Source organism: Salmo trutta, chromosome 9 (assembly GCF_901001165.1).
Source record: "Salmo trutta chromosome 9, fSalTru1.1, whole genome shotgun sequence".
NCBI classification, from domain to species: Eukaryota; Metazoa; Chordata; class Actinopteri; order Salmoniformes; family Salmonidae; genus Salmo; species Salmo trutta.
Window position 1 is genome coordinate 23,318,925 of NC_042965.1, and position 27,911 is coordinate 23,346,835.

The 27,911-nt window shown below is 43.7% G+C and overlaps 1 protein-coding gene across 3 annotated transcripts; it reads left to right on the forward strand.

Moving 5' to 3' along the window:
* The first annotated feature begins 198 nt into the window (after positions 1 to 198).
* On the forward strand, positions 199 to 27,911 carry LOC115200225 (ATPase MORC2A). 3 transcript variants are annotated; one of them, XM_029763098.1, is made up of 27 exons: positions 199 to 370; positions 1,077 to 1,249; positions 2,998 to 3,051; positions 3,348 to 3,382; positions 4,595 to 4,663; positions 4,802 to 4,892; positions 5,087 to 5,195; positions 5,420 to 5,579; positions 5,677 to 5,788; positions 6,714 to 6,839; positions 10,120 to 10,199; positions 10,400 to 10,482; positions 10,597 to 10,682; positions 10,776 to 10,916; positions 11,048 to 11,202; positions 16,839 to 16,967; positions 18,539 to 18,644; positions 18,741 to 18,960; positions 20,245 to 20,511; positions 20,650 to 20,904; positions 21,305 to 21,430; positions 22,434 to 22,491; positions 22,699 to 22,837; positions 26,125 to 26,298; positions 26,416 to 26,509; positions 26,677 to 26,865; positions 26,966 to 27,911. In XM_029763098.1, the coding sequence occupies exons 2-27, from the start codon at positions 1,182 to 1,184 to the stop codon at positions 27,032 to 27,034; spliced, it is 3,195 nt and encodes a 1,064-aa protein (XP_029618958.1). In that variant the 5' UTR covers positions 199 to 370; positions 1,077 to 1,181; the 3' UTR covers positions 27,035 to 27,911. The 3 variants fall into 3 exon arrangements, with proteins under 3 accessions (XP_029618958.1, XP_029618960.1, XP_029618961.1); XM_029763100.1 differs by lacking the exon at positions 21,305 to 21,430; XM_029763101.1 differs by lacking the exons at positions 26,125 to 26,298; positions 26,416 to 26,509; positions 26,677 to 26,865; positions 26,966 to 27,911 and adding an exon at positions 25,820 to 26,041.

Consider the following 27,911-nt stretch of genomic DNA (forward strand, 5'->3'; position numbering starts at 1 on the left):
TTTGTTGAAAGCGCCAATGCCTTCTGAAAGCCTCGTTTTCCAACCCGTTTCCCATCAATACTAAAAACCGGAAACAATAATCCCCGCAATTTGACCCCTGTGCAAGTAGCACGAAGATTGACAAATCGGAGTAATGTAAATAAATCAGATATGTTCCTATTGGTGTTCTGATGCATGGTAGAGGCGGGCGTACTCGTCGGACCCGCCTTTCCGCTGTGCGCAGGACCGCGAGGGAGGGGAGAAAGGCGAGGAGGTTTTCGCGGCCTGCGGTGTGGTTCTATTCGGAAATCAGTAGTTATCGCTTCATTCTGAACCGACGGATGTTTTACACGGACCTAAATTCAATTTGAAGCTGCGGGTGCTCTAAACGGTTTGCATATTGGATACATATAAACGCTAATATGTTCTTTACATGTGTTTTCCCAACTAGCTAGCTACATGGGGATGGGTAACGTTATCAGAGATTGTGGATGTGAGACAGCCAGGATAGGTTACTAGCTACTGTAGTAACTAGCTTGGTCAATAGACTAACCATTTTTAAAGCATTACTGGACATTGCAACTCACCATCACTGACAATGACCTTGTCTCTTTAATCATCAATACTCGATAATAAAATGACGTCAAGATTTAGCCTAGATGAGTCTTCTGGAATGATCCAAATAAGACTCACGTGGGAGGCCTGTTTGTGCTGTTATCTTGGCGGCCGGTTTGAATGGAGGGTTACCTGGCTCATGGTTTATTGTAGAGTGGGAGCAAACAGAGGGGGGCATGTGTGTAGATAGACTGTGTGATGATAGTGAAAACATGTCTTAACCTCTTAGAAAAAACCCTCCTAACCAATCATGTATTGCCAGAGGTTGTCAATCACCACAAGACTTATTCTCAAGTTTGAATACTCATACTGTTCAACAGGACTTATTCCCTCTATTCAGATATCTAGATGCTTTTCCTTCAGTGCTATTTGTGCTTCTTTGCTCTTTATGAAAGCTCATTATATTCCAGGCACCATCATAATGTCTTTGACACCATTCATACTGTTGACCAGTGGCACTGACTGCTGCTGTGATTCTGTAGGTGCATGAAGCTCTTGAATAAAGCTCTTGAAAAGCCACACCGGACTGAAGGGAAGTCAGAAAGAAGACCAGGAAAAGAACAGGAAATAGCTTTTAGCAAGTGGAGATGGCCTACTCTAACTACAGCACACTGAACAGGGCTCAGCTCACCTTCGAGTATCTGCACACCAACTCGTAAGTACCGCCTGGGGTAAATACATAACATAGCTACACACTCCACAGAATCACACTCCTGCTACACATCACATGGAGGTCACAAATTGCCATAGGGCAGCGTTCAAGTCAGTGGGAATTCTGTTTTGGGATGAAAAAATACATCACATGAAAGTGTTTTTTTCAATGTGCACATTGTAAAGAGGAGAGGAATGCCATTGTGCCTGGCAAGTGATAATGATCTACAGATTGGCCACACTATGGAGAAGGACATTTCATGCCTTGGACACTGACTGTCAAAAACATGAGTGACTAAAATTGTGCCTTCAGATATTTCACAAAAGATGGTTGAATAGACTACATAAAAATAAACTGCTAAAAAGCCTTTTTACAGCAAAATATGGCTGCATCATATGGTTGAAAGACCTTCGTGATCAAAACACAGAAGAGGAGAAAGTCAAATGGTTGCTAATGGTACCTACATAACCAAGTCATTGATGAATTCAGCTGATATAGGACAGCTGTCCACTGTGTCTGAACTTTTGTTACTTCCCTGAAAACACTGCATGAACAACTACTGTTGGACAGTTAAGGGCTCAGAAGGCCAGTGGTATGAGTGATATCTGGACAGGAGAGATGCACTTTGGACTAGGGCCAAGATGAGCTGAGAAAGAGAGACTAACACCATCAAATAGCACAACATAAATAGCTGCTGCAACTTGTAGATCAACACACTCCACCCTCAAGTCGTGAAGTTATGTCACTGGGGGCTTGAACATATGAAGCCCTGTTGACATAAAATGGCTATCAATCATACTGCCTGACTATGTAGGACTCATGACATCACCAGAGAACAACTGTTCATGTTTGATGATGATGCAGGCAATGAGAGAATTTCATTTGAGGAAGCGTAACACACACATACTGTACTTCTTCATGTGCTGTCGAACTCTGGCAACACATAATCAAAACCACATTCATGGGTTGTCAGAGCAAGCAATAATATCCCCACGTGTATTTTATTTATTTTCTCACGTTTGGGGAGGATAGAGATTATAGCAGGTGTAATGAGGTTAGCCTCCTAAAGCCTCTTATACATTATGCCCATGGTTATACTTCCTTAACTCTACCCTTCCCTATGGCAATTCCTCTCAAACAACAAAATGAAAGGATGTGATACCTTCACTGGAATAAATTAACGGAACAGCCGAAAGATGAAGGATACAAACTGCATTCAAACCTGAATTGTCCATCCCTGTTGGCCGACTGAGTCAAAGCCTTGGCATTATTTCTGGGAGCTAGCATGTGTCTTCAGGTCTCAAGCAAGGTTACTCGGTTTATCAGAACACCATTGCTACACAAGCGCATTAACATGAGACTCCAGTAGAGATTCTCAGACAAAAACCCAAATCCACGGAAAAGTATAAACGGTATCCGTGGGACGTCCCAACTCTGACGTCACCCCATTGAAGTTAACATTTTAAACGGTTTAGGGTAGGGATGTTCCAAGGATCCTGGATAGCACTAACCATTATGCCACCGTCAACTTTCACCAATGATTCGGCCACACCCCATAACTCTCACGATGTTACCCAACCCCCGGCCTAATGATCTCACAGGGCCCAAACCCCATGTTAAACACACTGTTTACACTGACTTGCAATTGTGCTTGCTCACATGCACTCTCCTTACCTCAGCCAAGCGTTTTTGGAAATTGAACTTTTTAAGGACCAGAACTGTAGGTTGATTGGTTGGTTATTTGTTTCCAGGACAACCCATGAGTTCCTGTTTGGAGCTCTGGCTGAGCTGGTGGACAACTCCAGGTACCAACGATGCATTTCTCTCTGTTGTTATCCACAATTCTCTGCTTTTCTATCTCTACCCATCCAAAATCTTTGTATGTATGTGGGACATCATCCGTAGGTGTTAGTAAATCACAAGGGGTCAATTGCAGCGAAACAATAGTGAACTGATCCAGGATTAAACCTGTGGGATTTGTATAAGTGTTATTATTCACTGTATTCTGAAATAAAAGGTAAAAGCCTAGGAACCACATCTAACCACACTGGTTTTTATCTGTCTTCCGATTGGTCTGTCACCTGCCAATCATCTACTACAGGGATGCCAATGCCACCCGGATTGACATCTACACAGGTACACACATGCATACACACAAATATATTGGTTCTCATACACAGGTACATAGACAAAAATCTACATACACTGAACAAAAATAAAAGCGCAACATGTAAAGGTCCCATGTTTCATGAGCTGAAATAAAAGATCCCAGAAATGTTCCATATGCACAAAAAGCTTGTTTCTCTCAAATTTTGTGCACACATTTGTTTACATTCCTGTTAGTGAGCATTTCTCCTTTGCCAAGATAATCCATCCACCTGACAGGTGTGGCATATCAAGATGCCGATTAAACAGCATGATCATTACACAGGTGCACCTTGTGCTGGGTACAATAAAAGGCCACTCTAAAATGTGCAGTTTTGGCACGCAACACAATGCCACAGATGTCTACAGTTTTGAGGGAGCGTGCAATTAACATGCTGATTGCAGGAATCTTCACCAGAGCTGTTGCCAGAGAATTGAATGTTAATTTCTCTACCATAAGCCGCCTCCAACTTCATTTTAGAAAATTTGGCAGTATGTCCAACCAGCCTTTAAACCGCAAACCCCATGTATGGCGTTGTGTGGGCGAGTGGTTTGCTGATGTCAACGTTGTGAACAGACTGCCCCATAGTGGCGGTGGGGTTATGGTATAAGCAGACATAAGCTACGGACAACAAACACAATTGCATTTTATCGATGGCAATTTGAATGCACAGAAACACCGTAACGAGATCCTGAGGCCCGTTTCTTTTAAGGTACAGTATCTGTTACTAACAGATGCATATCTGTAATTCCCAGTCATGGGAAATCCATAGATTAGGGCCTAATGAATTTATTTAAATTGACTTGTTTCATCATATGAAATGTAACTCAGTAAAATCTTGGAAATTGTTGCATGTTGCCTTTATAATTTTTGTTCAGTGTTTATATACGGAAACATTACATTCCTCACCTATAACCCCTCTGACAATACTATACATACCACACACTGCCTATCAACAATCTAGAATACCTGGAGTGCCAATGATTACCTGACTACGGATTTTAATTATAAGCTACACCCAGACTTTGACTAGTTCTGATTTTAGAAAGTATAGTTTCTGCTATGAAAAAGCCATTATGTCAGGACTAGTTCTGTGTTAGGCTCTCTCTCCCCCTATTGTATCTAAACTGTGTGTGGCTTTCGATGTCATCCACCTCCTATTCTAACCTGTGTCTAAACTCGCTTCCCCTCGTGGCCAACAGAGAAGAAACAAGACTTGCGTGGAGGCTACATGCTATGTTTCTTAGACGACGGCACAGGAATGGACCCCAGTGAGTTCCACTCAAAATATAATGACTTGAGTAGACATGTACAGTAATCGAGTTGATCCATATAGCTATGATAAATACCATAGTAAGCAACAGTCAACCATATATGACGGTTATATTTCCCTCGTATCTCTCTCTCAGACGAGGCGACCCATGTGATCCAATTTGGGAAGTCCAGTAAGCGTACACCAGATTCCACTCACATTGGCCAGTATGGGAATGGACTCAAATCGTAGGAAACTCTTTAATCTTCCCTTACAATCAAAAAATGCTCTTTTGCAGACACTTTCATTCAAAGAAACCTACTGTACATACATTTATAGTGTTTTTATGTGATGCCCGCTGTAATTGAACCTGCAACCTTGGGGTTGCAAGCACCAAGCTCTCACCAAGTGAGCCAAATCATTTGTGTGTGTTTTTCTCTAGGGGTTCCATGCGTATTGGGAAAGACTTTATTCTGTTTACCAAGAAGGACAACACACTGTCCTGCCTGTTCCTGTCTAGAACATTCCATGAAGAGGAGGGGCTTGACGAGGTGAGGGGTCAGCTGCAGCAGGCACTCTCCCATCCAGTGATGTCACACATCAAGTGTCTTAAAAAATAGTATATTTATTTTGTGAATCATGTTAGCCTTCGACTTTCTGAAAGAGGATTTACTATGTCCAGCTATTTGAAACGACACTCTGCATCATCATAACATCACCTCTTGGGAAGTGTGTCTCTGTGTATCTTAAGGTTGTCTATCTGTCTCCCCGTCAGGTGATTGTACCCCTGCCCACCTGGGAACTGCTGACCAGACAGCCAATCACAGGCGACCCTGAGAAGTTCGCCATAGAGACGGAGCTCATCTACAAATACTCTCCTTTTAAAAACGAACAGCAGCTGATGGAACAGTTCAACAAGATAGAGGGCAGCAGCGGTGAGACGTGTGGCTGTATGTGGGTGTCTGAGTTGGCGTGTGTGTGTCAGCGTGTATGTGTAGTTGATAATCTATAATCCTAACCGTGTGTCTGTAGGTACTCTGGTGATCATCTATAACCTGAAGTTGATGGACACCAGAGAGCCAGAGCTGGATGTGGAGACAGACCACCAGGATATCCTGATGGCTGGAACCCCCTCAGAGGGAGTGTAAGTATGGTGTGTGCTAGAGGTCTTCACAGGTCCAAAAAGTTGGACTCGTTCCGAAATGGACCTGGGGCTTTCCCACCCGGACACGATATGCATAAAAACATTTTTAAAATAGAGACCTGTTATGAACGAGCCCGAGGATAACTATACCCGTTCAGTATAGACCTGGTTAGATCCGATCCGAGTGAGGGAATCAGCAGAAAAGTCATTTTTTTAAGCTACTTTATTAACCGGAACTGATAAAGCGCGAGAGAAGGGAGAGAGCGGTCAAGATGCCGCTCTAGCAGGCGGTGGAGGGGCCGTACTGTGAAACGGGGAGGAGGGAAGGAGAGATGAGAGACGGCAACCAACCAAGCCGACTCGTACTATAGTAGACTATTTGCTGCCATAGCTAGGTTATTTATCATCAAATATCATTACGTAGCACCTGTCTTGATTGCATCAAACCGGGAGAAGCTAGTCAAGCTAGCTAACATTAGTTCGATAAGTTAATTGAGGCTGCAGTGCATGCACTTTCTCATCCTACAGTTACAAATAACAACAACTCCATTCAGAATATTAAGGAGCAACCTACCTGTTGGCTCTTGGTCGTTGTAGCCTGTTCTTCTCCTTTAACTTTTAATTCCGTCATTTTAATTCCATTGATTAGATATCTCCTAATTTTTGCCTCACACTGGGGCTCTATGACTGTAGCCTATTGCTGCTTTGATGATTTATGATTGGCCAACAACAACAGCAAGCTACAACACCAGACCACTCGGGTCCTGGATTGGGTATTGGGATACAGGTGGATCCCTGAAGACCTCTAGTGTGTGCGTGGAAGTATGTTTCAAAGAAAAATATTTAAGGCTTTTTCTGTGTCACATCACCGGAAGACTACCTAGGACTTTGTGTTTATGTTGATTGCATCACTTCTCTCATACAGGAAGCCAGAGCGTCGGTCGTTCCGAGCGTATGCCGCTGTCCTCTACATCGACCCCAGGATGAGGATCTTCATACAGGGACACAAAGTTAGGACCAAGAGACTGTCCTGCTGCCTCTACAAACCCAGGTTAATATATATACAGTTGAAGTTGGAAGTTTACATACACCTTAGCCAAATACATTTAAACTTAGTTTTTCACAATTCCTGACATTTAACTCTGGTAAAAAAATGTCCTGTCTTAGGTCAGTTAGGATCACCACTTTATTTTAAGAATGTGAAATGTCAGAATAATAGTAGAGAGAGTGATTTATTTCAGCTTTTATTTCTCTCATCACATTCCCAGTGGGTCAGAAGTTTGCATACACTCAATTAGTATTTGGTAGCATTGCCATTAAATTGTTTAACTTGGGCCAAACGTTTCGGATAGCCTTCCACAAGCTTCCCACAATAAGTTGGGTGAATTTTGGCCCATTCCTCCCGACAGAGCTGGTGTAACTGAGTCAGGTTTGTAGGCCTCCTTGCTCACACACTTTTTCAGTTCTGCCCACAAATTGGTCAGGGCTTTGTGATGGCCACTCCAATACCTTGACTTTGTTGTCCTTAAGCCATTTTGCCACAACTTTGGAAGTATGTTTGTGGTCATTGTCCATTTGGAAGACTGATTTGCGACCTAGCTTTAACTTCCTGACTGATGTCTTGAGATGTTGCTTCAATATATCCACATAATTTTCCTTCCCCATGATGCCATCTATTTTGTGAAGTGCACCAGTCCCTCCTGCAGCAAAGCACCCCCACAACATGATGCTGCCACCCCCGTGCTTCAAGGTTGGGATGGTGTTCTTCGGCTTGCAAGCCTTCTCCAAAAAGTACGATCTTTTTGTACTATTGTTTGTACAGATGAACGTGGTACCTTCAGGCATTTGGAAATTGCTCCCAAGGATGAACTAGACTTGTGGAGGTCTACAATACTTTTTCTGAAGTCTTGGCTTATTTCTTTTGATTTTTCCATAATGTCAAGCAAAGAGGCACTGAGTGTGAAGGTAGGCCTTGAAATACATCCACAGGTACACCTCCAATTGACTCAAATTATGTAAATTATGTAAATTAGCCTATCAGAAGCTTCTAAAGCCATGACATAATTTTCTGGAATTTTCCAAGCTGTCTAAAGGCATAGTCAACTTAGTGTATGTAAACTTCTGACCCACTGGAATTGTGATACAGTGAATTATAAGTGAAATAATCTGTCTGTAAACAATTGTTGGAAAAATTACTTGTGTCATGCACAAAGTAGATGTCCTAACCGACTTGCCAAAACTATAGTTTGTTAACAAGAAATTTGTGAAGTGGTTGAAAAACGAGTTTTAATGACTCCAACCTAAGTGTATGTAAACTTCCGACTTCAACTGTATATGTATATACATACAGTACCAGTCAAAAGTTTGGACACACCTACTCATTCAAGGGTTTTTCTTTATTTTTACTATTTTCTACAATGTAGAATAATAGTGTAGACATCAATACTATGAAATAACACATATGGAATCATGTAGTAACCAAAAAAGTGTTTAACAAATCAAAATATATTTTAGATTCTTCAAAGTAGCCACCCTTTGTCTTGATGACAGCTTTGCACACTTTTGGCATTCTCCCAACCAGCTTCATGAGGTAGTCACCTGGAATGCATTTCAATTAACAGGTGTGCCTTGTTAAAAGTTAATTTGTGGAATTTCTTTCCTTAATGCGTTTGAGCCAATCAGTTGTGTTGTGAGAAGGTAGGGGTGGTATACAGAAGATTTGGTAAAAGACCAAGTCCATATTATGGCAAGAACAGCTCAAATAAGCAAAGAGAAACGACAGTCCGTTATTACTTCAAGACATGAAGGTCAGTCAATACGGAAAATTTCAAGAACTTTTCTTCAAGTGCAGTCGCAAAAACCATCAAGCGCTATGATGAAACTGGTTGTCATGAGGACCGCCACAGGAATTGAAGACCCAGAGTTACCTCTGCTGTAGAGGATAAGTTCATTGGAGTTACCAGTCTCAGAAATTGCAGCCCAAATAAATGCTGCACAGAGTTCTCAAAATCAACTGTTCAGAGGAGACTGTGTGAATCAGGCCTTCGTGGGGTGAATTGCTGCAAAGAAACCACAACTAAAGGACACCAGTAAGAAGAAGAGACTTGCTTGGGCCAAGAAACATGAGCAATGGACAATAGACCAGTGGAAATTTGTAATTTGGTCTGGAGTCGAAATTGGAGATTTTTGGTTCCAACCGCCATGTCTTTGTGAGACGCGGTGTGGGTGAACGGATGATCTCCGCATGTGTATTTCCCACCGTAAAGCATGGAGGAGGAGGTGTGATGGTGTGGGGGTGCTTTGCTGATGACACTGTGATTTATTTAGAATTCAAGGCACATTTAACCAGCATTCTGCAGCGATACACCATCTGGTTTGGACTTAGTGGGTCTATCATTTGTTTTTCAACAGGACAATGACCCAACACACCTCCAGGCTGTGTAAGGGCTATTTGACCAAGAAGGAGAGTGATGGAGTGCTGCATCAGATAACCTGGCCTCCACAAACCCCTGACCTCAACTAATCGAGGACAACCGTCTTCCTCGGTTGCAACACTCTACCAAGTTCCAAACTGCCTCTGGAAGGAACGTCAGCACAAGAACTGTTCGTTGAGAACTTAATAAAATGTGTTTTTATTCCCGAGCAGCCACACAAAAGCCTAAGATGACCATGCGCAATCATCAGCTGGAGTGGTGTAAAGCTCGCCACCATTGGACTCTGGAGCAGTGGAAACATGTTCTCTGGAGTGATGAATCACGCTTCACTATCTGGCAGTCTGACGGACAGATCTGGGTTTGGGTATGCCAGAAGAACGCTACTTACCCGAAATGCATAGTGCCAACTGTAAAGTTTGGTGGCGGAGGAATAATGGTTTGGGGATGTTTTTCATGGTACATGCTAGACCCCTTACTTCTAGTGAAGGGAAATCTTAACGCTACAGCATACAATGACATTCTAGACGTTTCTGTGCTTCCAACTTTGTGGCAACAGTTTGGGGAAGGCACTTCGATCGGTATGGCAGAACTTGACTGGCCTGCACAGAGCCCTAAATCAACCCCATCGAACACCTTTGGGATTAATTTTGGACACCAACTGCGAGCCAGGCCTAATCATCTAACATTAGTGCCCGACCTCACTAATGCTCTTGTGGCTGAATGGAAGCAATTCCCCGCAACAATGTTCCACCATCTAGTGTTCATGCCCTTGATTTTGGAATGAGATGTTCGACGAGCAGGTGTCCACATACTTTTGAGAGAGAGCGAGATCTCTCTAGGCAGGAATCTCTAAATCCTGTTTGTCTATTCAGCTAAGTGTGGGTCTTTCTGTCTCAGGGTATATAAATACACATCGACTCGATTCAAAACCCGCGCTGAGCAGGAAGTAAAAAAGGCTGATCACCTCGCTAAATTAGGTGAGTTTCCCATATCCACGCATGTGCGCACACACACATACACACACAGATCACCTGGCCAAGATAGGCAAGGTACACACACACACAGAGAACCAGGTCTGCCTTTAGAACCTACTACCCCCACTGACTGTGTGTGTGTGTGTGTGTGTGTGTGTGTGTGTGTGTGTGTGTGTGTGTGTGTGTGTGTGTGTGTTTTCCAGCTGAAGAGAAGGCTCGGGAGGCGGAGAGCAAAAGTCTGTCTCTGGAGACCAAACTGGGAGACGACATGTCTAGAGAATCACGGGTAAGAACCAACATACGCACACCAATCTGCAAGATGAACAATATCTTGACCCGATAGTCTGACTCCTCTCCTCCCTTATTCAAATCACCCTCTCTCTGTCTCTGTCTCCTCCAGGTCATATTGCGTAAGGCTCAGGAGGGTGCCATGATGCTTCGCCGGGAGGCAGAAGTGAAGAAGAAGATTCAGGAGTCCAAACAGAAGTCAGTCAAAATACTTGACAAACAAACTTTATAAACAAACTAAAGTTAAGGCAAACTATACAACTTTAACACTTCTCTCTCTCCCTCCCCCAGAGCGTTGAAGGACCCAAAGGAGCTGAGTTTTATCTTTGGGGTGAACATTGAGCAGAGAGACCTGGACGGGATGTTTGTGTATAACTGCTCTCGCCTCATCAAGATGTATGAGAAGACTGGACCTCAGCTGGAGGGAGGAATGTGAGTAACACACACTCCTTTCTTATTGACTATCGTCTGTGACCAGTGTGATGACCAGAAATGCTTTCTAATGAAGTGTGTGTGTGTGTGTGTGTGTGTGTGTGTGTGTGTGTGTGTGTGTGTGTGTGCAGGGCCTGTGGGGGTGTTGTGGGGGTAGTAGATGTCCCATACCTGGTTCTGGAGCCCACTCACAACAAGCAGGACTTTGCGGACGCTAAAGAATACAGACACCTTCTGAGAGCCATGGGAGAACACCTAGCCCAGTACTGGAAGGACAGCAACATAGGTAACACACTTAACGTACATGGTGCCTTCAGAAAGTATTCACACTTCTTAACTTATTCCCCTTTTTGTTGTGTTACAGCCTGAATTCAAAATTGATTTAAAAAAAAAAATTATCTCACCTGTCTACACACAATACCCCATAATGACAAAGTGAAAACATGTTTTTAGAAATTTTTGCAAATGTATTGAAAATGAAATACAGAAATCTAATTTACATAAGTATTCACACACCTGAGTCAATGTATGTTAGAATCACCTTTAGCAGCGATTACAACTGTATCTTTCTGGGTAAGTCTCTTAAGAGCTTTGCACACCTGGATTGTTCAATATTTGCACATTATTCTTTAAAAATGATTCCAGCTTTGTCAAGTTGGTTGTTGAACATTGCTAGACAGCCATTTTCAAGTCTTGCCATAGTTTTTCAAGCCAATTTAAGCCAACTGTAATGAGGACACTCAGGAAGATTCAATGTTGTCTTGTATTCAGAACAAAAAGTGAATTGCTTTGCCACATTTTTTGCAGTATTACTTTAATACCTTGTTGCAAACAGTATGCATGTTTTAGAATATTTTATTCTGTACAGGCTTCCTTCTTTTCACTGTAAAATTTAGGTTAGTATTGTTGAGTAACTACAATGTTGTTGATCCATCCTCAGTTTTCTCCTATCACAGCCTTTCGTCTCTGTAGCTGTTTTAAGTCACCATTGAATTGGCCTCATGGCCTCATCTCCGGCAACAGTTAGGAAGGACACTTATATCTTTGTAGTAATTGGGTGTATTGATACACCATTCAAAGTGTAATTAATAACTTCACCATGCTCAAAGGGATATTCAATGTCTGTTTTCTTTGTGTTTTTTTACACATCTACCAATAGGTGCCCTACTTTGCGAGGCATTGGAAAACCTCCTTGGTCTTTGTGGTTAAATCTGTGTTTGAAATTCACTGCTTGACTGAGGGCCCTTACAATTATCTGTATGTGTGGGGCACAGAGATGAGGTAGTCATTCAAAAATCATGTTGAACACAGTGAGTCCATGCAACTTCTGTGACTTGTTAAGCACATTTGTACTCCTGAACTTATTTAGGCTTGCCTTAACAAAGGGCTTGAAGTCTTTTCATTTTTTATTAATTTGTAAAAAATTAAAATAATTCCGCTTTGACATTATGGGGTATTGTGTGTAGGCCAGTGGGGAAAAAATGTAAATGTAATACAGTTTAAATTCAGGCTGTAACACAACAACATGTGGGAAAAGTTTGCTGACTGTGAATACTTTCTGAAGGCACTGTACATAACCATAATAGTGGTTAATCAGAGATGAATTAGGCTTCAGGGTAACAATACATTACAGTAATTCTAGCATTAGAACGTTGACATTCTCTGCTTTTCAATAGTATACAACTGACATTGTAAGTTAACTGCTTGATAGTGTTTTCAAAGTGTTCATAAATGAGTACAGTCAAAACAGTTCACCCCTACTTAAGTAGCATACCATGCCCCTCTCCCTATGTCTAGGATGCAACATTAGAGGGACAGTGGAGAATGCAGGCAGATTGTTTGGTAGGCTAAATAAGCAGATCGTAGAAAAACAGAAGCGTGGAAAAACAATGTAACTATTTAATCAGGTGAATAGCTCTAGTAAGAGACACTACTGTTCATGAGCGTAGTTGGGTCATTCTATAAATTAAGGCGCCAATGTGTGACATCTGGGTCAAAATTTCAAAATGGTTAAATAAAAATGTACTATACACTGCTCAAAAAAATAAAGGGAACACTAAAATAACACATCCTAGATCTGAATGAATGAAATAATCTTATTAAATACTTTTTTCTTTACATAGTTGAATGTGCTGACAACAAAATCACACAAAAATAATCAATGGAAATCCAATTTATCAACCCATGGAGGTCTGGATTTGGAGTCACACTCAAAATTAAAGTGGAAAACCACACTACAGGCTGATCCAACTTTGATGTAATGTCCTTAAAACAAGTCAAAATGAGGCTCAGTAGTGTGTGTGGCCTCCACGTGCCTGCATGACCTCCCTACAACGCCTGGACATGCTCCTGATGAGGTGGCGGATGGTCTCCTGAGGGATCTCCTCCCAGACCTGGACTAAAGCATCCGCCAACTCCTGGACAGTCTGTGGTGCAATGTGGCGTTGATGGATGGAGCGAGACATGATGTCCCAGATGTGCTCAATTGGATTCAGGTCTGGGGAACGGGCGGGCCAGTCCATAACATCAATGCCTTCCTCTTGCAGGAACTGCTGACACACTCCAGCCACATGAGGTCTAGCATTGTCTTGCATTAGGAGGAACCCAGGGCCAACCGCACCAGCATATGGTCTCACAAGGGGTCTGAGGATCTCATCTCGGTACCTAATGGCAGTCAGGCTACCTCTGGCGAGCACATGGAGGGCTGTGCGGCCCCCAAAGAAATGCCACCCCACACCATGACTGACCCACCGCCAAACCGGTCATGCTGGAGGATGTTGCAGGCAGCAGAACGTTCTCCACGGCGTCTCCAGACTCTGTCACGTCTGTCACATGTGCTCAGTGTGAACCTGCTTTCATCTGTGAAGAGCACAGGGCACCAGTGGCGAATTTGCCAATCTTGGTGTTCTCTGGCAAATGCCAAACGTCCTGCATGGTGTTGGGCTGTAAGCACAACACCCACCTGTGGATGTCGGGCCCTCATACCACCCTCATGGAGTCTGTTTCTGACCGTTTGAGCAGACACATGCACATTTGTCGCCTGCTGGAGGTCATTTTGCAGGGCTCTGGCAGTGCTCCTCCTGCTCCTCCTTGCACAAAGGCGGAGGTAGCGGTCCTGCTGCTGGGTTGTTGCCATCCTATGGCCTCCTCCACGTCTCCTGATGTACTGGCCTGTCTCCTGGTAGCGCCTCCATGCTCTGGACACTACGCTGACAGACACAGCAAACCTTCTTGCCACAGCTCACATTGATGTGCCATCCTGGATGAGCTGCACTACCTGAGCCACTTGTGTGGGTTGTAGACTCCGTCTCATGCTACCACTAGAGTGAAAGCACCGCCAGCATTCAAAAGTGACCAAAACATCAGCCAGGAAGCATAGGAACTGAGAAGTGGTCTGTGGTCACCACTTGCAGAACCACTCCTTTATTGGGGGTGTCTAGCTAATTGCCTATAATTTCCACCTGTCTATTCCATTTGCACAACAGCATGTGAAATGTATTGTCAATCAGTGTTGCTTCCTAAGTAGACAGTTTGATTTCACAGAAGTGTGATTGACTTGGAGGTACATTGTGTTGTTTAAGTGTTCCCTTTATTTTTTTGAGCAGTATAGTAATATAATACAATGGGTTCTGACAATAATAATATTGACCAATAACGAAATCATTATCCTTAAACTCTTGAAGCAAGTGTGTGTGAACTAGACATCACTTTCTTGCTTCCTCTGTCCTTGTTTCCTCCACTCCTTGCCTGACCTTGAAAGTGCATTGGAGCCCGAGGGGAAGAACCTTCCCTCCTCTCCCCCAATGTGCTTTGAGAGGGAGGCGAGGAATGGAGGGAACACGGGAAGAATCTTAATTGCATTTCCTTCATTCCTCACTTTCTTTCTCCTTGCCTCCTTCTCAAAACCCATTGGATAAGAAGGTGAAAGGGTAGGGACCTCTGACCTTATCATTCAATGGGTTTTGATAAGGAGACGAGGAGAGAGGATCCAATGAATCAAGGAAATGCAATTGAGATTCTCCTAAGGACAGAGAAAGCAAGTATTTGACAGCTATTAAGTATTTTTGGCAGTACCAGACTGACTGACTGAGCTACAATAATACCAATGGCCTTGTCAGAAACAACCCCTAGCCCCTACTGCCCAGAGTCTAGACACTTGTGGAGATCTGAGAGGGATTGATGGGTGGTGACATGTGAGAGCTCAACCTTACCCTCTGATAGGCTTGGTTGAATTTTGGCAGGATTGCTTGCACCTGTCCAATTCTCTCAGATCTCCACAGTGTCTAGGGGTAGGGGCTAGGGGTTGTGTCTGGACAGGACCCTACAACCCTCCAGGTGTGAGTTGGACCTATAGCACTACACTTGAGGCATTGGTTGGGTGTTTCATTCCATTGCTATATACACACAGATTTGCACAGGTGTAAGCTGGACACACCCACGACACCCTACTAGGCTGATCAGACAGGTCTGGGTAGCTGGAGACCTGCTGGAAACACTGAAAGGATATATTTACATATCTACTATTCACACCCTTGCTTCATTTGAGCTAGTTAGATGTGCAACCACTGACTGACTATAGCTAGGGCATATCTCTAGTCTAGCAATAGATACTGTTGTTTTGGCTGTATAGCATCATTTAATAAGATTACCCATGGTAGCGAGGTTATATCAGTCAGCTAACCATTTACAGTAACAGCAGTTCGTTAATAAGTCAATACACACAGTCTTATGTAGAAATTGAGAACTCTTACCTTATATTGGCACTGTGGAACGGTACGGGCAGCTATTAATGAATAGATAATAGATGTATAGAAGGGTGACCTGCTTTGAAAGGACAGGAAGTGTTGGCTGTGCACTTGACCAGGCATTCCACATTTAACCCCTACCTACATTTGAACATCGAAATAAAACATTGTGTTTTTTTGGTTTTATATGCAAAAACAAATAAATGGGCTGTTTTCACATTCCCGTTTGCTCTGTTTTAACTTGGAAAGCTAACGATCAAAACGTACACGGACCGTAATCTTACCTCAGAAATCTTGATTTAATGTTGTCCACAAAGCAGGCTTATTATCTTGATTGCTGTAACAGACACCAAAATGTTCTGTCAATTCTCCAGTTCCTCTGCACTTCGGCTGTTGTTAAATGGCGTGCAGTATCACGCAAGCTCTTCATCACTTGACAGTCATTCAGAAAATCCTTTCCTGAATCAGCTGATGTTGCTCAGTATTGTCCCCACGTAACTAAACAGCTAGACATCAAGGGTTCATCAAACAACTATTATGCGTAATTATTTTACAACCCTGTTAATGACGTATCGATTTTTGTTTTATTAATCATTAAAGTTACTCTTTCTGTTTTAAAGTATTGGATTTTGCAATCGCATACATTATTTTGGAGATGTGTGCCCATGAAAACTGTTTTCACACTGTAACATAAGGAGATACGGAATGTTACGAGGTTACAGTACACTTCCGAGATCTCCATACAAAAAGAGAGTCCCACAGAAATATCCAGGAATTTCACAGGATCAAGGTCAATGTGTAATTCAATTGTTAAATGCTTAGTATATGTTATAACAACAAACCGTATCATAACTGTAAGGAAAGAAAGGTAGTGTTTTATGTCACACAATTTTTTCCAAATCTGTGGAGACGCCAAGTATGAGAATGGGTTTAAACATAGGTTTTGATTCAACTAATGAATTATATTGAATGTGTCGGTGTTCCCCCGCTATTTCTTAACGTGGGGACAAATTGCAAATGATTGTTCATGACTTTGTAACAGCTCCAAACAGATGTCCACTACATGCAATGCTCACTGGTACCCTAGTTTATAGAAAGACTCAGTTATGCGGTTGTATCGTTTCTGCGACATCCCTAGTCCATATGACTGGAATGTTTCTGCTTTTCCCTCTTTTAGCTCAGAAGGGCATAGTGAAGTTCTGGGATGAGTTTGGGTACCTGTCTGCCAGCTGGTCCTCGCTCCCCTCGCCAGAGCAGAGGTACAAGAGACGCCGCGCCATGGAGATACCCCTCACCATACAGTGTGGTGAGTTGTACACTCACAGAGACACTGCTCACTCTTAACGTGTTGAGTCACACACACACACACACACACACAAACAAACGCAAACAAACGAGCTCTGATGTTATTCTCTCTCTCTCTATCTGTAGATAAATGTCTGAAGTGGAGGACTCTGATGTTATTCTCTCCCTCTATCTGTAGATACATGTCTGAAGTGGAGGACTCTGATGTTATTCTCTCCCTCTATCTGTAGATACATGTCTGAAGTGGAGGACTCTGATGTTATTCTCTCCCTCTCTATCTGTAGATACATGTCTGAAGTGGAGGACTCTGATGTTATTCTCTCCCTCTCTATCTGTAGATACATGTCTGAAGTGGAGGACTCTGATGTTATTCTCCCTCTCTATCTGTAGATACATGTCTGAAGTGGAGGACTCTGATGTTATTCTCTCTCTCTCTATCTGTAGATACATGTCTGAAGTGGAGGACTCTGATGTTATTCTCTCTCTCTCTCTATCTGTAGATACATGTCTGAAGTGGAGGACTGATGTTATTCTCTCCCTCTCTATCTGTAGATACATGTCTGAAGTGGAGGACTCTGATGTTATTCTCTCCCTCTCTATCTGTAGATACATGTCTGAAGTGGAGGACTCTGATGTTATTCTCTCCCTCTCTATCTGTAGATACATGTCTGAAGTGGAGGACTCTGATGTTATTCTCCCTCTCTATCTGTAGATACATGTCTGAAGTGGAGGACTCTGATGTTATTCTCCCTCTCTATCTGTAGATACATGTCTGAAGTGGAGGACTCTGATGTTATTCTCTCCCTCTCTATCTGTAGATACATGTCTGAAGTGGAGGACTCTGATGTTATTCTCTCCCTCTCTATCTGTAGATACATGTCTGAAGTGGAGGACTCTGATGTTATTCTCTCCCTCTCTATCTGTAGATACATGTCTGAAGTGGAGGACTCTGATGTTATTCTCTCCCTCTCTATCTGTAGATACATGTCTGAAGTGGAGGACTCTGATGTTATTCTCTCCCTCTCTATCTGTAGATACATGTCTGAAGTGGAGGACTCTGATGTTATTCTCTCCCTCTCTATCTGTAGATACATGTCTGAAGTGGAGGACTCTGATGTTATTCTCTCCCTCTCTATCTGTAGATACATGTCTGAAGTGGAGGACTCTGATGTTATTCTCTCTCTCTCTATCTGTAGATACATGTCTGAAGTGGAGGACTCTGATGTTATTCTCTCCCTCTCTATCTGTAGATACATGTCTGAAGTGGAGGACTCTGATGTTATTCTCTCCCTCTCTATCTGTAGATACATGTCTGAAGTGGAGGACTCTGATGTTATTCTCTCCCTCTCTATCTGTAGATACATGTCTGAAGTGGAGGACTCTGATGTTATTCTCCCTCTCTATCTGTAGATACATGTCTGAAGTGGAGGACTCTGATGTTATTCTCTCCCTCTCTATCTGTAGATACATGTCTGAAGTGGAGGACTCTGATGTTATTCTCTCTCTCTCTATCTGTAGATACATGTCTGAAGTGGAGGACTCTGATGTTATTCTCTCCCTCTCTATCTGTAGATAAATGTCTGAAGTGGAGGACTCTGCCATTCCAGATGGATGCGGTGGATAAACGTTACCCGGACAGCTGGGTGTGTCTGATGAACCCTGACAGCACTCAGGACAGGTACACACACACACACACACACACACACACACCGACACACACACACCTGCAGGGACACCAAATATATCACCAATATCTTGTTTGTGTGTGTTGTAGATGTGACGCGGCGGAGCAAAAACAGAACCTTCCGTGTGGGGTTCTGAAGAAGGACAGGCAGACGGCCGAGGACAAACAGAAAGAACTGACAGAGAAGATCAGACAGCAGCAGGAGAAACTAGATGTTCTGCAGAAAACCAGCACCATCAGATCAGCAGCAGATGTGAAGAAGTTACCTCTGGACGTCAGCATGAGACCCATAAATGAGAGTTCCTCCCAGGTACCCACACACACAGTCACACACATACTCCCTCTCTACAGGTAAACACACACACACAGTCATACAGACATACTTACCCTCTACCCCAGGAATCATCAACTAGATTCAGCCGCAGGCTGATTTTCTTTTATTGAGCTGATGGTCAAGGGGCCGGAACATAATTAGAAATCATTTGTAGTCTGCTAATTGACCGCCAAAAGCCCAAACTAAAATAATATTTCACAAAACATAATAATTTCAAACCTTACTTACATTTTGTATATGATCACATATATACTACATGGCAGTCGGTGTTCCAATTCATCCCAAAGGTGTTCGATGGGGTTGAGGTCAGGGCTGTGTGGATGCCAGCCAAGTTCTTTCACACCGATCTCGACAAACCTTTTCTGTATGGACCTTACTTTGTGCACCGGGGCAGATCTCATGCTGAAACAGGAAAGGGTCTTCCCCAAACTGTTGCCACAAAGTTGGAAGCAAAGAATCATCTAGAATGTCATTGTATGCTATGGCGTTAAGATTTCCCTTCACTGGAACTAAGGGGCCTAGCCAAACCATGAAAAACAGCCCCAGACCAGTCCTCCTCCACCAAACTTTACAGTTGGCACTATGCATTGGGGCAGGTAGCGTTCTCCTGGCATCCACCAAACACATACTAGTCCGTCTGACTGCCAGATAGTGAAGCTTGATTCATCACTCCAGAGAACATGTTTCCACTGCTGAGTCCAATGGCGGCGAGCTTTACACCACTCCAGTCGACGTTTGGCATTGTGCATGATGATCTTAGGCTTGTGTGCAGCTGCTTGTTGAAGGTAGTATCGTATGACGGTGCCACGTTGAATGTCACTGAGCTCTTCAGTAAGGCCATTCTACTGCCAATGTTTCTCTATGGCGATTGCATGGCTGTGTGCTCGATTTTATACACCTGTCAGCAACGGGTGTGGCTGAAATAGCTGAATCCACTAATTTGAAATGGTGCCCACATACTTTTGGTCATGTAGTGTATCTCTATTATGCATGGATATACTTCAAATTAAAATAAGTTGGAGCTGATTTTTCTGGTGTTTTTAGTGTTCTGTCCAACAATATTCTTAACTCAGAAAACTTGGGGGACCAAATTCGGCCTTCAGGCTGCCAGTTGGGGAACCCTGCTCTACCGGTTACACACACACACACACACACACACACACACACACACACACACACACACACACACACACACACACACACACACTGTCTCCCTGATTATCTGAATATAATGTGTCTCCTGTTTTCTCTGTCTCTTAGGGAACCAGGTCGTCAGAGCGTGTGTCACGCCCTCGCTCCCCCCCTCTCCCCGCCCTCCTCAAGAACGCCCCCAGCCAGCCCCCAGCCCTCAACCGCAAACCCACAAATTCCCCTCGACCGACCACCCGGCCTGCTGCCCCTCCCCCGGCACCCAGAGTTGACCAATCCAGAGCTGCAGCGAAGCAGTCACCCGCCCTAGCAAAGCCCGCCCCCAAAACTCCAGCCAAAGTCCCCGCCAAACCCACCCCTTCAAGCCGTACCTCACGGGTTAGTGTGTTGTGTTTTTAAGCTGTCCTTTATCAAATATAATGGTATATGTTAATGGTTGAAGCAGATATTTACATAATAGCTGTTCATATCTATTGTCCCTTAGCAGTAGCAGTAATATCTATGGTGTTTCTACAGACTCCAGCCAAATTGTCTCCTGGCAAAGCAACCACATCTGCTAGCAGCCAGCGCAAGAAAGTGATGGAGCAGGAGGAGAGTGAAGAGGAGGAGGAGGAGGAGGAGGAGGAAAAAGAGGAGGAAGACGTGGACGACAGCGAGGATGACAGTGAGGAGGAGGAGCCTCAGCCCAAGAAATCCAAGATGGCAACTGCAGTGGGGAATCGTGGGAAAGCTGTTGAGAAAGCGCCACTCAAACGGGGAAAAGTGACAGAGGTACAGTCTTTCTCACTCGATCGCTCTTTCACACACACACACACACACACACACACACACTTTCACTGTTCAGACTATCACAGTGTCAATCTATAGCGTATTTCTATACAACATATCACACAGACAGAGGGAAGCACTGAATTTCTTAGAGGGAACGGAGAAAAGGGAAAAGGTGATGTTTGGAGGAAGAGGACAGGCAGAAAGATGTCCCCTTAAAACGAGTCAGGACGGAGAGATGATGTTAGGTACAGAGAGGGGGAGAGTTCTTTTGGAGGTAGAAACAGACAATGGTTCTTTTGAAAGAGGAGAGGTGATGTATGAAGAACAATAGACTAACACATGGAGCAGTCCAGAAGTCAGGCCACTGTACTGTTGACCCAGATGTCATCGAACCCCGCAGGTCCATACCCCCCCACCCAGCACCAAACCCCCGCCGCCTGAGAAGAGGAGCGCTATCATGGCAACACGGCTGCCCCCCGCAACACCATCCCTGGCTAAACCCATCCCCACCCCCCCTAGAGCCAAGGTACCCATCTGCCACGGAGAAAGAGGCTACACTTGCCTTCTCTACTCATAATGGAATCGGCCCTATCCTCTCTTAACTCTAATCATAATAGAATGGATCATACCCTTCTCTCGCAATTGTACACTAAATGGAATGGGTCCTATCTGTCTCCTAACTCTACTCTTAATAGAATGTGTCCTATCCTTGTCTCCTAACTCTAATCATAATATAATGGGTCCTGTTTGTCTCCTAACTCTACTCTTAATAGAATGTGTCCTATCCTTGTCTCCTAACTCTAATCATAATATAATGGGTCCTGTTTGTCTCCTAACTCTACTCTTAATAGAATGGGTCCTGTTTGTCTCCTAACTCTACTCTAAATAGAATGGGTCCTGTCTGTCTCCTAACTCTACTCTAAATAGGATGGGTCCTATCTGTCTCCTAACTCTACTCTAAATAGGATGGGTCCTGTCTGTCTCCTAACTCTACTCTAAATAGAATGGGTCCTGTCTGTCTCCTAACTCTACTCTAAATAGAATGGGTCCTATCTGTCTCCTAACTCTACTCTAAATGGAATGGGTCCTGTCTGTCTCCTAACTCTACTCTAAATAGAATGGGTCCTGTCTGTCTCCTAACTCTACTCTAAATAGAATGGGTCCTGTCTGTCTCCTAACTCTACTCTAAATAGGATGGGTCCTGTCTGTCTCCTAACTCTACTCTAAATAGAATGGGTCCTATCTGTCTCCTAACTCTACTCTAAATGGAATGGGTCCTGTCTGTCTCCTAACTCTACTCTAAATAGAATGGGTCCTGTCTGTCTCCTAACTCTACTCTAAATAGAATGGGTCCTGTCTGTCTTCTAACTACTGTAAATGGAATTGGTTGTATGCTGTTCCCCTGCTGCTTTTTTTCTCTCCTGCTCTGTCTTTTCTCACAGTACAATAACACACCACTCTCCCTGGTATTTCCTTACACACACTTACTGTTAGTTTGAACATTGTGTTTTCTGTGTGTGTGTTTTCAGGTGACAGACAGCACAGAGAATGAGGACCCAGAAAATGAACTGAAGAATGCTCAGAAAGGTGATTTATTCAATTATTGATGACAGTTCCAGCCATACGTTTTGATTGGCCAAGAAGATTTCCGATTAGAAATAGGTCCACACGGGAAAGTGACTGTTTCACAGAATATCACGGACGCATTCTTTCCCCATTGAAAGCAGTTCAGCCAAGCCTGAATTCAGTTTCAGGACAATGCTTCATAAAACTTCTATGTGTTGTCTCCTGTAGATAAGGGTCTGTTGGTGGAGGTGCGTGTGAATAAGGAATGGTTCACAGGAAAAGTTGTTGCTGTGGAAACCAGTAAGCAGAGCGTTCGCTGGAAGGTGAAGTTTGACTACGTCCCCAGATCCACCCCCAAGGACCGATGGTAGGCGCACCAACTCACCGTGTCGGTGCTCTGTTCTCTTACGTTTATGTATGTGCTATACCAGTAGCCTGTGGTGTGCCAGTTTCTGGGTCATTTCCAAATGTTTATTTGTGTATTGATTTGATGACTTCGTGTTCTCAGGAGTTTTGGGGTGTTATTATGATGGTTAAAGGCAGTGAGGAGGTGAGGTTGTTGTTAGTATATAATTTATTGTTGTTGTTTTTAGGATTTTCAAAGGCAGTGAGGAGGTTTTTATTTTATTTATTTTTTCACCATTATTTAACTAGGTAAACTAGTTGAGAACAAGTTCTCATTTACAACTGCGACCTGGCCAAGATAAAGCGTGACACAAACAACAACACAGTTACACATGGAATAAACAAACATACAGTTAATAACACAATAGAAAAGTCTATATACAGTGTGTGCAAATGAGGTAAGATTAGGGAGGTAAGGCAATAAATAGGCCATAGTGGCGAAATAATGACAATTTAGCAATTAAACACTGGAGTGATAGATGTGCAGAAGATGAATGTGCAAGTACAGATACTGGGGTGCAGAAGAGCAAAAAATAAATAACAATATAGTGATGAGGTAGTTGGGTGGGGCTATTTACAGATGGGCTATGTACAGTCATGGCCAAACGTTTTGAGAATGACACAAATATTAATTTTCACAAAGTCTGCTGCCTCAGTTTGTATGATGGCAAAAGGACCAGCTGACATCATGTCAGTGATTCTCTCGTTAACGCAGGTGTGAGTGTTGACGAGGACAAGGCTGGAGATCACTCTGTCATGCTGATTGAGTTCGAATAACAGACTGGAAGCTTCAAAAGGAGGGCGGTGCTTGGAATCATTGTTCTTCCTCTGTCAACCATGGTTACCTGCAAGGAAACACGTGCTGTCATCATTGCTTTGCACAAAAAGGGCTTCACAGGCAAGGATATTGCTGCCAGTAAGATTGCACCTAAATCAACCATTTATCGGATCATCAAGAACTTCAAGGAGAGCGGTTCAATTGTTGTGAAGAAGGCTTCAGGGAGCCCAAGAAAGTCCAGTAAGCGCCAGGACCGTCTCCTAAAGTTGATTCAACTGCGGGATCGGGGCACCACTAGTACAGAGCTTGCTCAGGAATGGTAGCAGGCAGGTGTGAGTGCATCTGCACGCACAGCGTGATGAAGACTTTTGGAGGATGGCCTGGTGTCAAGAAGGGCAGCAAAGAAGCCACTTCTCTCCAGGAAAAACATCAGAGACAGACTGATATTCAAAAGGTACAGGGATTGGACTGCTGAGGACTGGGGTAAAGTCATTTTCTCTGATGAATCCCCTTTCCGATTGTTTGGGGCATCTGGAAAAAAGCTTGTCCGGAGAAGACAAGGTGAACGCTACCATCAGTCCTGTGTCATGCTAACAGTAAAGCATCCTGAGACCATTCATGTGTGGGGTTGCTTCTCAGCCAAGGGAGTGGGCTCACTCACAGTTTTGCCTAAGAACACAGACATGATGAATAAAGAATGGTACCAACACATCCTCCGAGAGCAACTTCTCCCAACCATCCAGGAACAGTTTGGTGATGAACAATGCCTTTTCCAGCATGATGGAGCACCTTGCCATAAGGCAAAAGTGATAACTAAGTGGCTCAGGGAACAAAACATCGATATTTTGGGTCCATGGCCAGGAAACTCCCCAGACCTTAATCCCATTGAGAACTTGTGCTCAATCCTCGAGAGACGGGTGGACAAACAAAAACCCACAAATTATGACAAACTCAAGCATTGATTATGCAAGACTGGGCTGCCATCAGTCAGGATGTGGCCCAGAAGTTAATTGACAGCATACCAGGGCGGATTGCAGAGGTCTTGAAAAAGAAGGGTCAACACTGCAAATATTGACTCTTTGCATCAACTTCATGTAATTGTCAATAAAAGCGTTTGACACTTATGAAATGCTTGTAATTATACTTCAGTATTCCATAGTAACATCTGACAAAAATATCTAAAGACACTGAAGCAGCAAACTTTGTGAAAATTAATATTTGTGTCATTCTCAAAACTTTTGGCCACGACTGTACAGGTGCAATGATCTGTGAGCTGCTCTGACAGCTGATGCTTAAAGTCGGTGAGGGAGATATGAGTCTCCAGCTTCAGTGATTTTTGCAATTCGTTCCAGTCATTGGCAGCAGAGAACTGGAAGGAAAGGTGCTCAAAGTAGGAATTGGCTTTGGGGGTGACCAGTGAGATATACCTGCTGGAGCGCGTGCTGCTGGTGGGTGTTGCTATGGAGACCAGTGAGCTGCGGGGCTTTACCTAGCAAAGACTTATAGATGACCTGGAGCCAGTGGGTTTGACGAATATGAAGTGAGGGCCAGCCGACGAGAGCATACAGATCGCAGTGGTGGGTAGTATATGGGGCTTTGGTGACAAAACGGATGGCACTGTGATAGACTACATCCAGTTTGCTGAGTAGAGTATTGGAGGCTATTTTGTAAATGACATCGCCGAAGTCAAGGATCGGTAGGATAGTCAGTTTTACAAGGGTATGTTTGGCAGCATGAGTGAAGGATGCTTTATTGCGAAATAGGAAGCCGATTCTAGATTTAATTTTCGATTGGAGATGGTTAATGTGAGTCTGGAAGGGTTTACAGTCTAGCCAGACACCTAGGTATTTGAAGTTGTCCACATATTCTAAATCAGAACCGTCCAGAGTAGTGATAATGGGCGGGCGGGCAGGTGTGGGCAGCGATCGGTTGAAGAGCATGCATTTAGTTTAACTTATATTTAAGAGCAGTTGGAGGCCACGGAAGGAGAGTTGTATGGCATTGAAGCTTGTCTGGAGGTTAGTTAACACAGTGTCCAAAGGGCCAGAAGTATACAGCATGGTGTCGTCTGCGTAGAGGTGGATCAGAGAATCACCAACAGCAAGAGCGACATCATTGATATATAGAGGTTGTTGTTAGTATGTAATGTATTGTTGTTGTTATTAGGGTATTCAAAGGCAGTGAGGAGGTTGTTGTTAGTATGTAATGTATTGTTGTTGTTATTAGGGTATTCAAAGGCAGTGAGGAGGTTGTTGTTAGTATGTAATGTATTGTTGTTGTTATTAGGGTATTCAAAGGCAGTGAGGAGGTTGTTGTTGGTATATAATGTATTGTTGTTGTTATTAGGGTATTCAAAGGCAGTGAGGAGGTTGTTGTTAGTATGTAATGTATTGTTGTTGTTATTAGGGTATTCAAAGGCAGTGAGGAGGTGAGGTTGTTGTTGGTATATAATGTGTTGTTGTTGTTATTAGGGTATTCAAAGGCAGTGAGGAGGTGAGGTTGATGCGACCGCCCTCTCCCCTCTCCCAGACCCCTGACACACAGCAAGGGGAGGGGACTGAGAAAGGCCCCCCCCCCATGGAACCTGACACCACCCAACCAGGAACCAGTCGAGAGGTGACTGACAACCTGGTCACCATGATGAGGTAACCATGATCACCCGATGCTCTGTCATTGAGTCATAACTGTTGGATTTTGGCCTCTAATTCCCTTTTTCCAAAGGGGATGTCATAGCTATAATTGTTGGTGTGTGATCTCTTCAGGACAGTGCTGCGTTATTTCTTCCCTCCTGATTTCCGGATCCCGAAGGAAGATGTCAACAGCATGACTGCAGAGGAGCTAGTGGCCTTCCCTATGGTGAGACTGACCTTTAACTCCTGACCTCTAACCCATGTCTTCTCGAGACCTACCCTGGAGTCTAGCCTGCTGCAGTCATTGTAGACAGTCATATCATGTAATTCATACCAGAGCAATGTCTGTGTATGTATCTGACCTGTGTGACCTGTGTGCATGTGTTTCTGCAGAAAGAGTATTTCCAGCAGTATGAGCTGGGTCTCCAGTCTTTGTGTAACTCGTACCAGAGCAGAGCTGATGCCAGAGCCAAAGCTGTGGAGGAAAAGAGTAGCAGCGCTGAGACCAAACTCAGGGAGGCAGACGAAAAGCTACAGAAACTACGAACAAACATTGTACAACTGCTGCAGAAAGTACAGGAGGTAAGACACAAACACACACCAACATCGAAGCTTTGCTACAGAAAAGATACGCGATAACACACACACACTGAATACTAATGTCTCTCCTTCCCTTCTGTAGGACATTGACATAAACACAGACGATGAGCTGGATGCCTACATAGAAGACCTGCTGACCAAGGGGGACTAGAGAGGAGACAGACAGAGAGTATGTCTCTCCACCGGGTGCCTGACCCAGACAGCACCACCCCATCTGATCCTCAGAACTCTGGTCCGTCCGGCCTTCCCAACGTACTGTAGCTCTGTAGCTCCTCTACAGACGCCCTTTACCCAGAACCCCCTCCATGAGGCCTGCCCGCCCCTCTCTACACAGTCTACTCCGTCTTCTGTTAGATCTACAGATGGAGGAGAGGAGAGGCAGCTGCTGCCTGAACTGGTGCTGTTGCTGTTTGGTCCCTGAGTTTGTTTTTATAAAACTGCAGTATATGTTTTTCTGTTTCTCTTTCTGTTCCTATTTAGTAAGCATTAGCATGTTCTCATAATGGACGTGTGTTTTGATTTAGTCCTTTTATATATCAACAATGTATGTTATATACAAGTTATGTTAAGCTACTGTAGGTTAAGCCAACCAGTCCTGATTGACTGTAGAACTGAACTGTCATCAATCTGTAGGTGGTAATCAGATTCTGCACAAACACACACACACACACACACACACACGCCAGTCTGAGTATGTCACCAAGCATCCCCGATCAAAGTTCCTGTGATGTAGATGACAGGCGTTTCTGTGATTTCAGAAGAGGGTCTGATGGTGAACTAAACCATGGAGCAGTGAAGATTCATATGTATTCTCCATATTGATCTGTGATCAGGTGGAGAGAAATGAAATGAATCATAAACCAATAATCGGATAACGTCCTGACCTCTAATCCTGACCCACAACCCCTTTATTACCACCAGTCAGTCAGATGCAAATCCAGTTCCATTGAATCCCATATTTGATGTTAGCTGCCATCACTCTGCTCTCTCCTTTTAAAGCATGTTAAAGCATTAAGTTTCATCCATTA

Excerpts from the sequence above, each read along its gene's own strand:
- LOC115200225 (XM_029763098.1), top strand. The coding sequence starts at position 1,182 with ATGGCCTACTCTAACTACAGCACACTGAACAGGGCTCAGCTCACCTTC. Across the intron at positions 5,196-5,419 it reads AAGAGGAGGGGCTTGACGAG|GTGATTGTACCCCTGCCCAC; the intron begins GTGAGGGGTCAG and ends TCTCCCCGTCAG. Across the intron at positions 22,492-22,698 it reads ACTGAAGAATGCTCAGAAAG|ATAAGGGTCTGTTGGTGGAG; the intron begins GTGATTTATTCA and ends TGTCTCCTGTAG.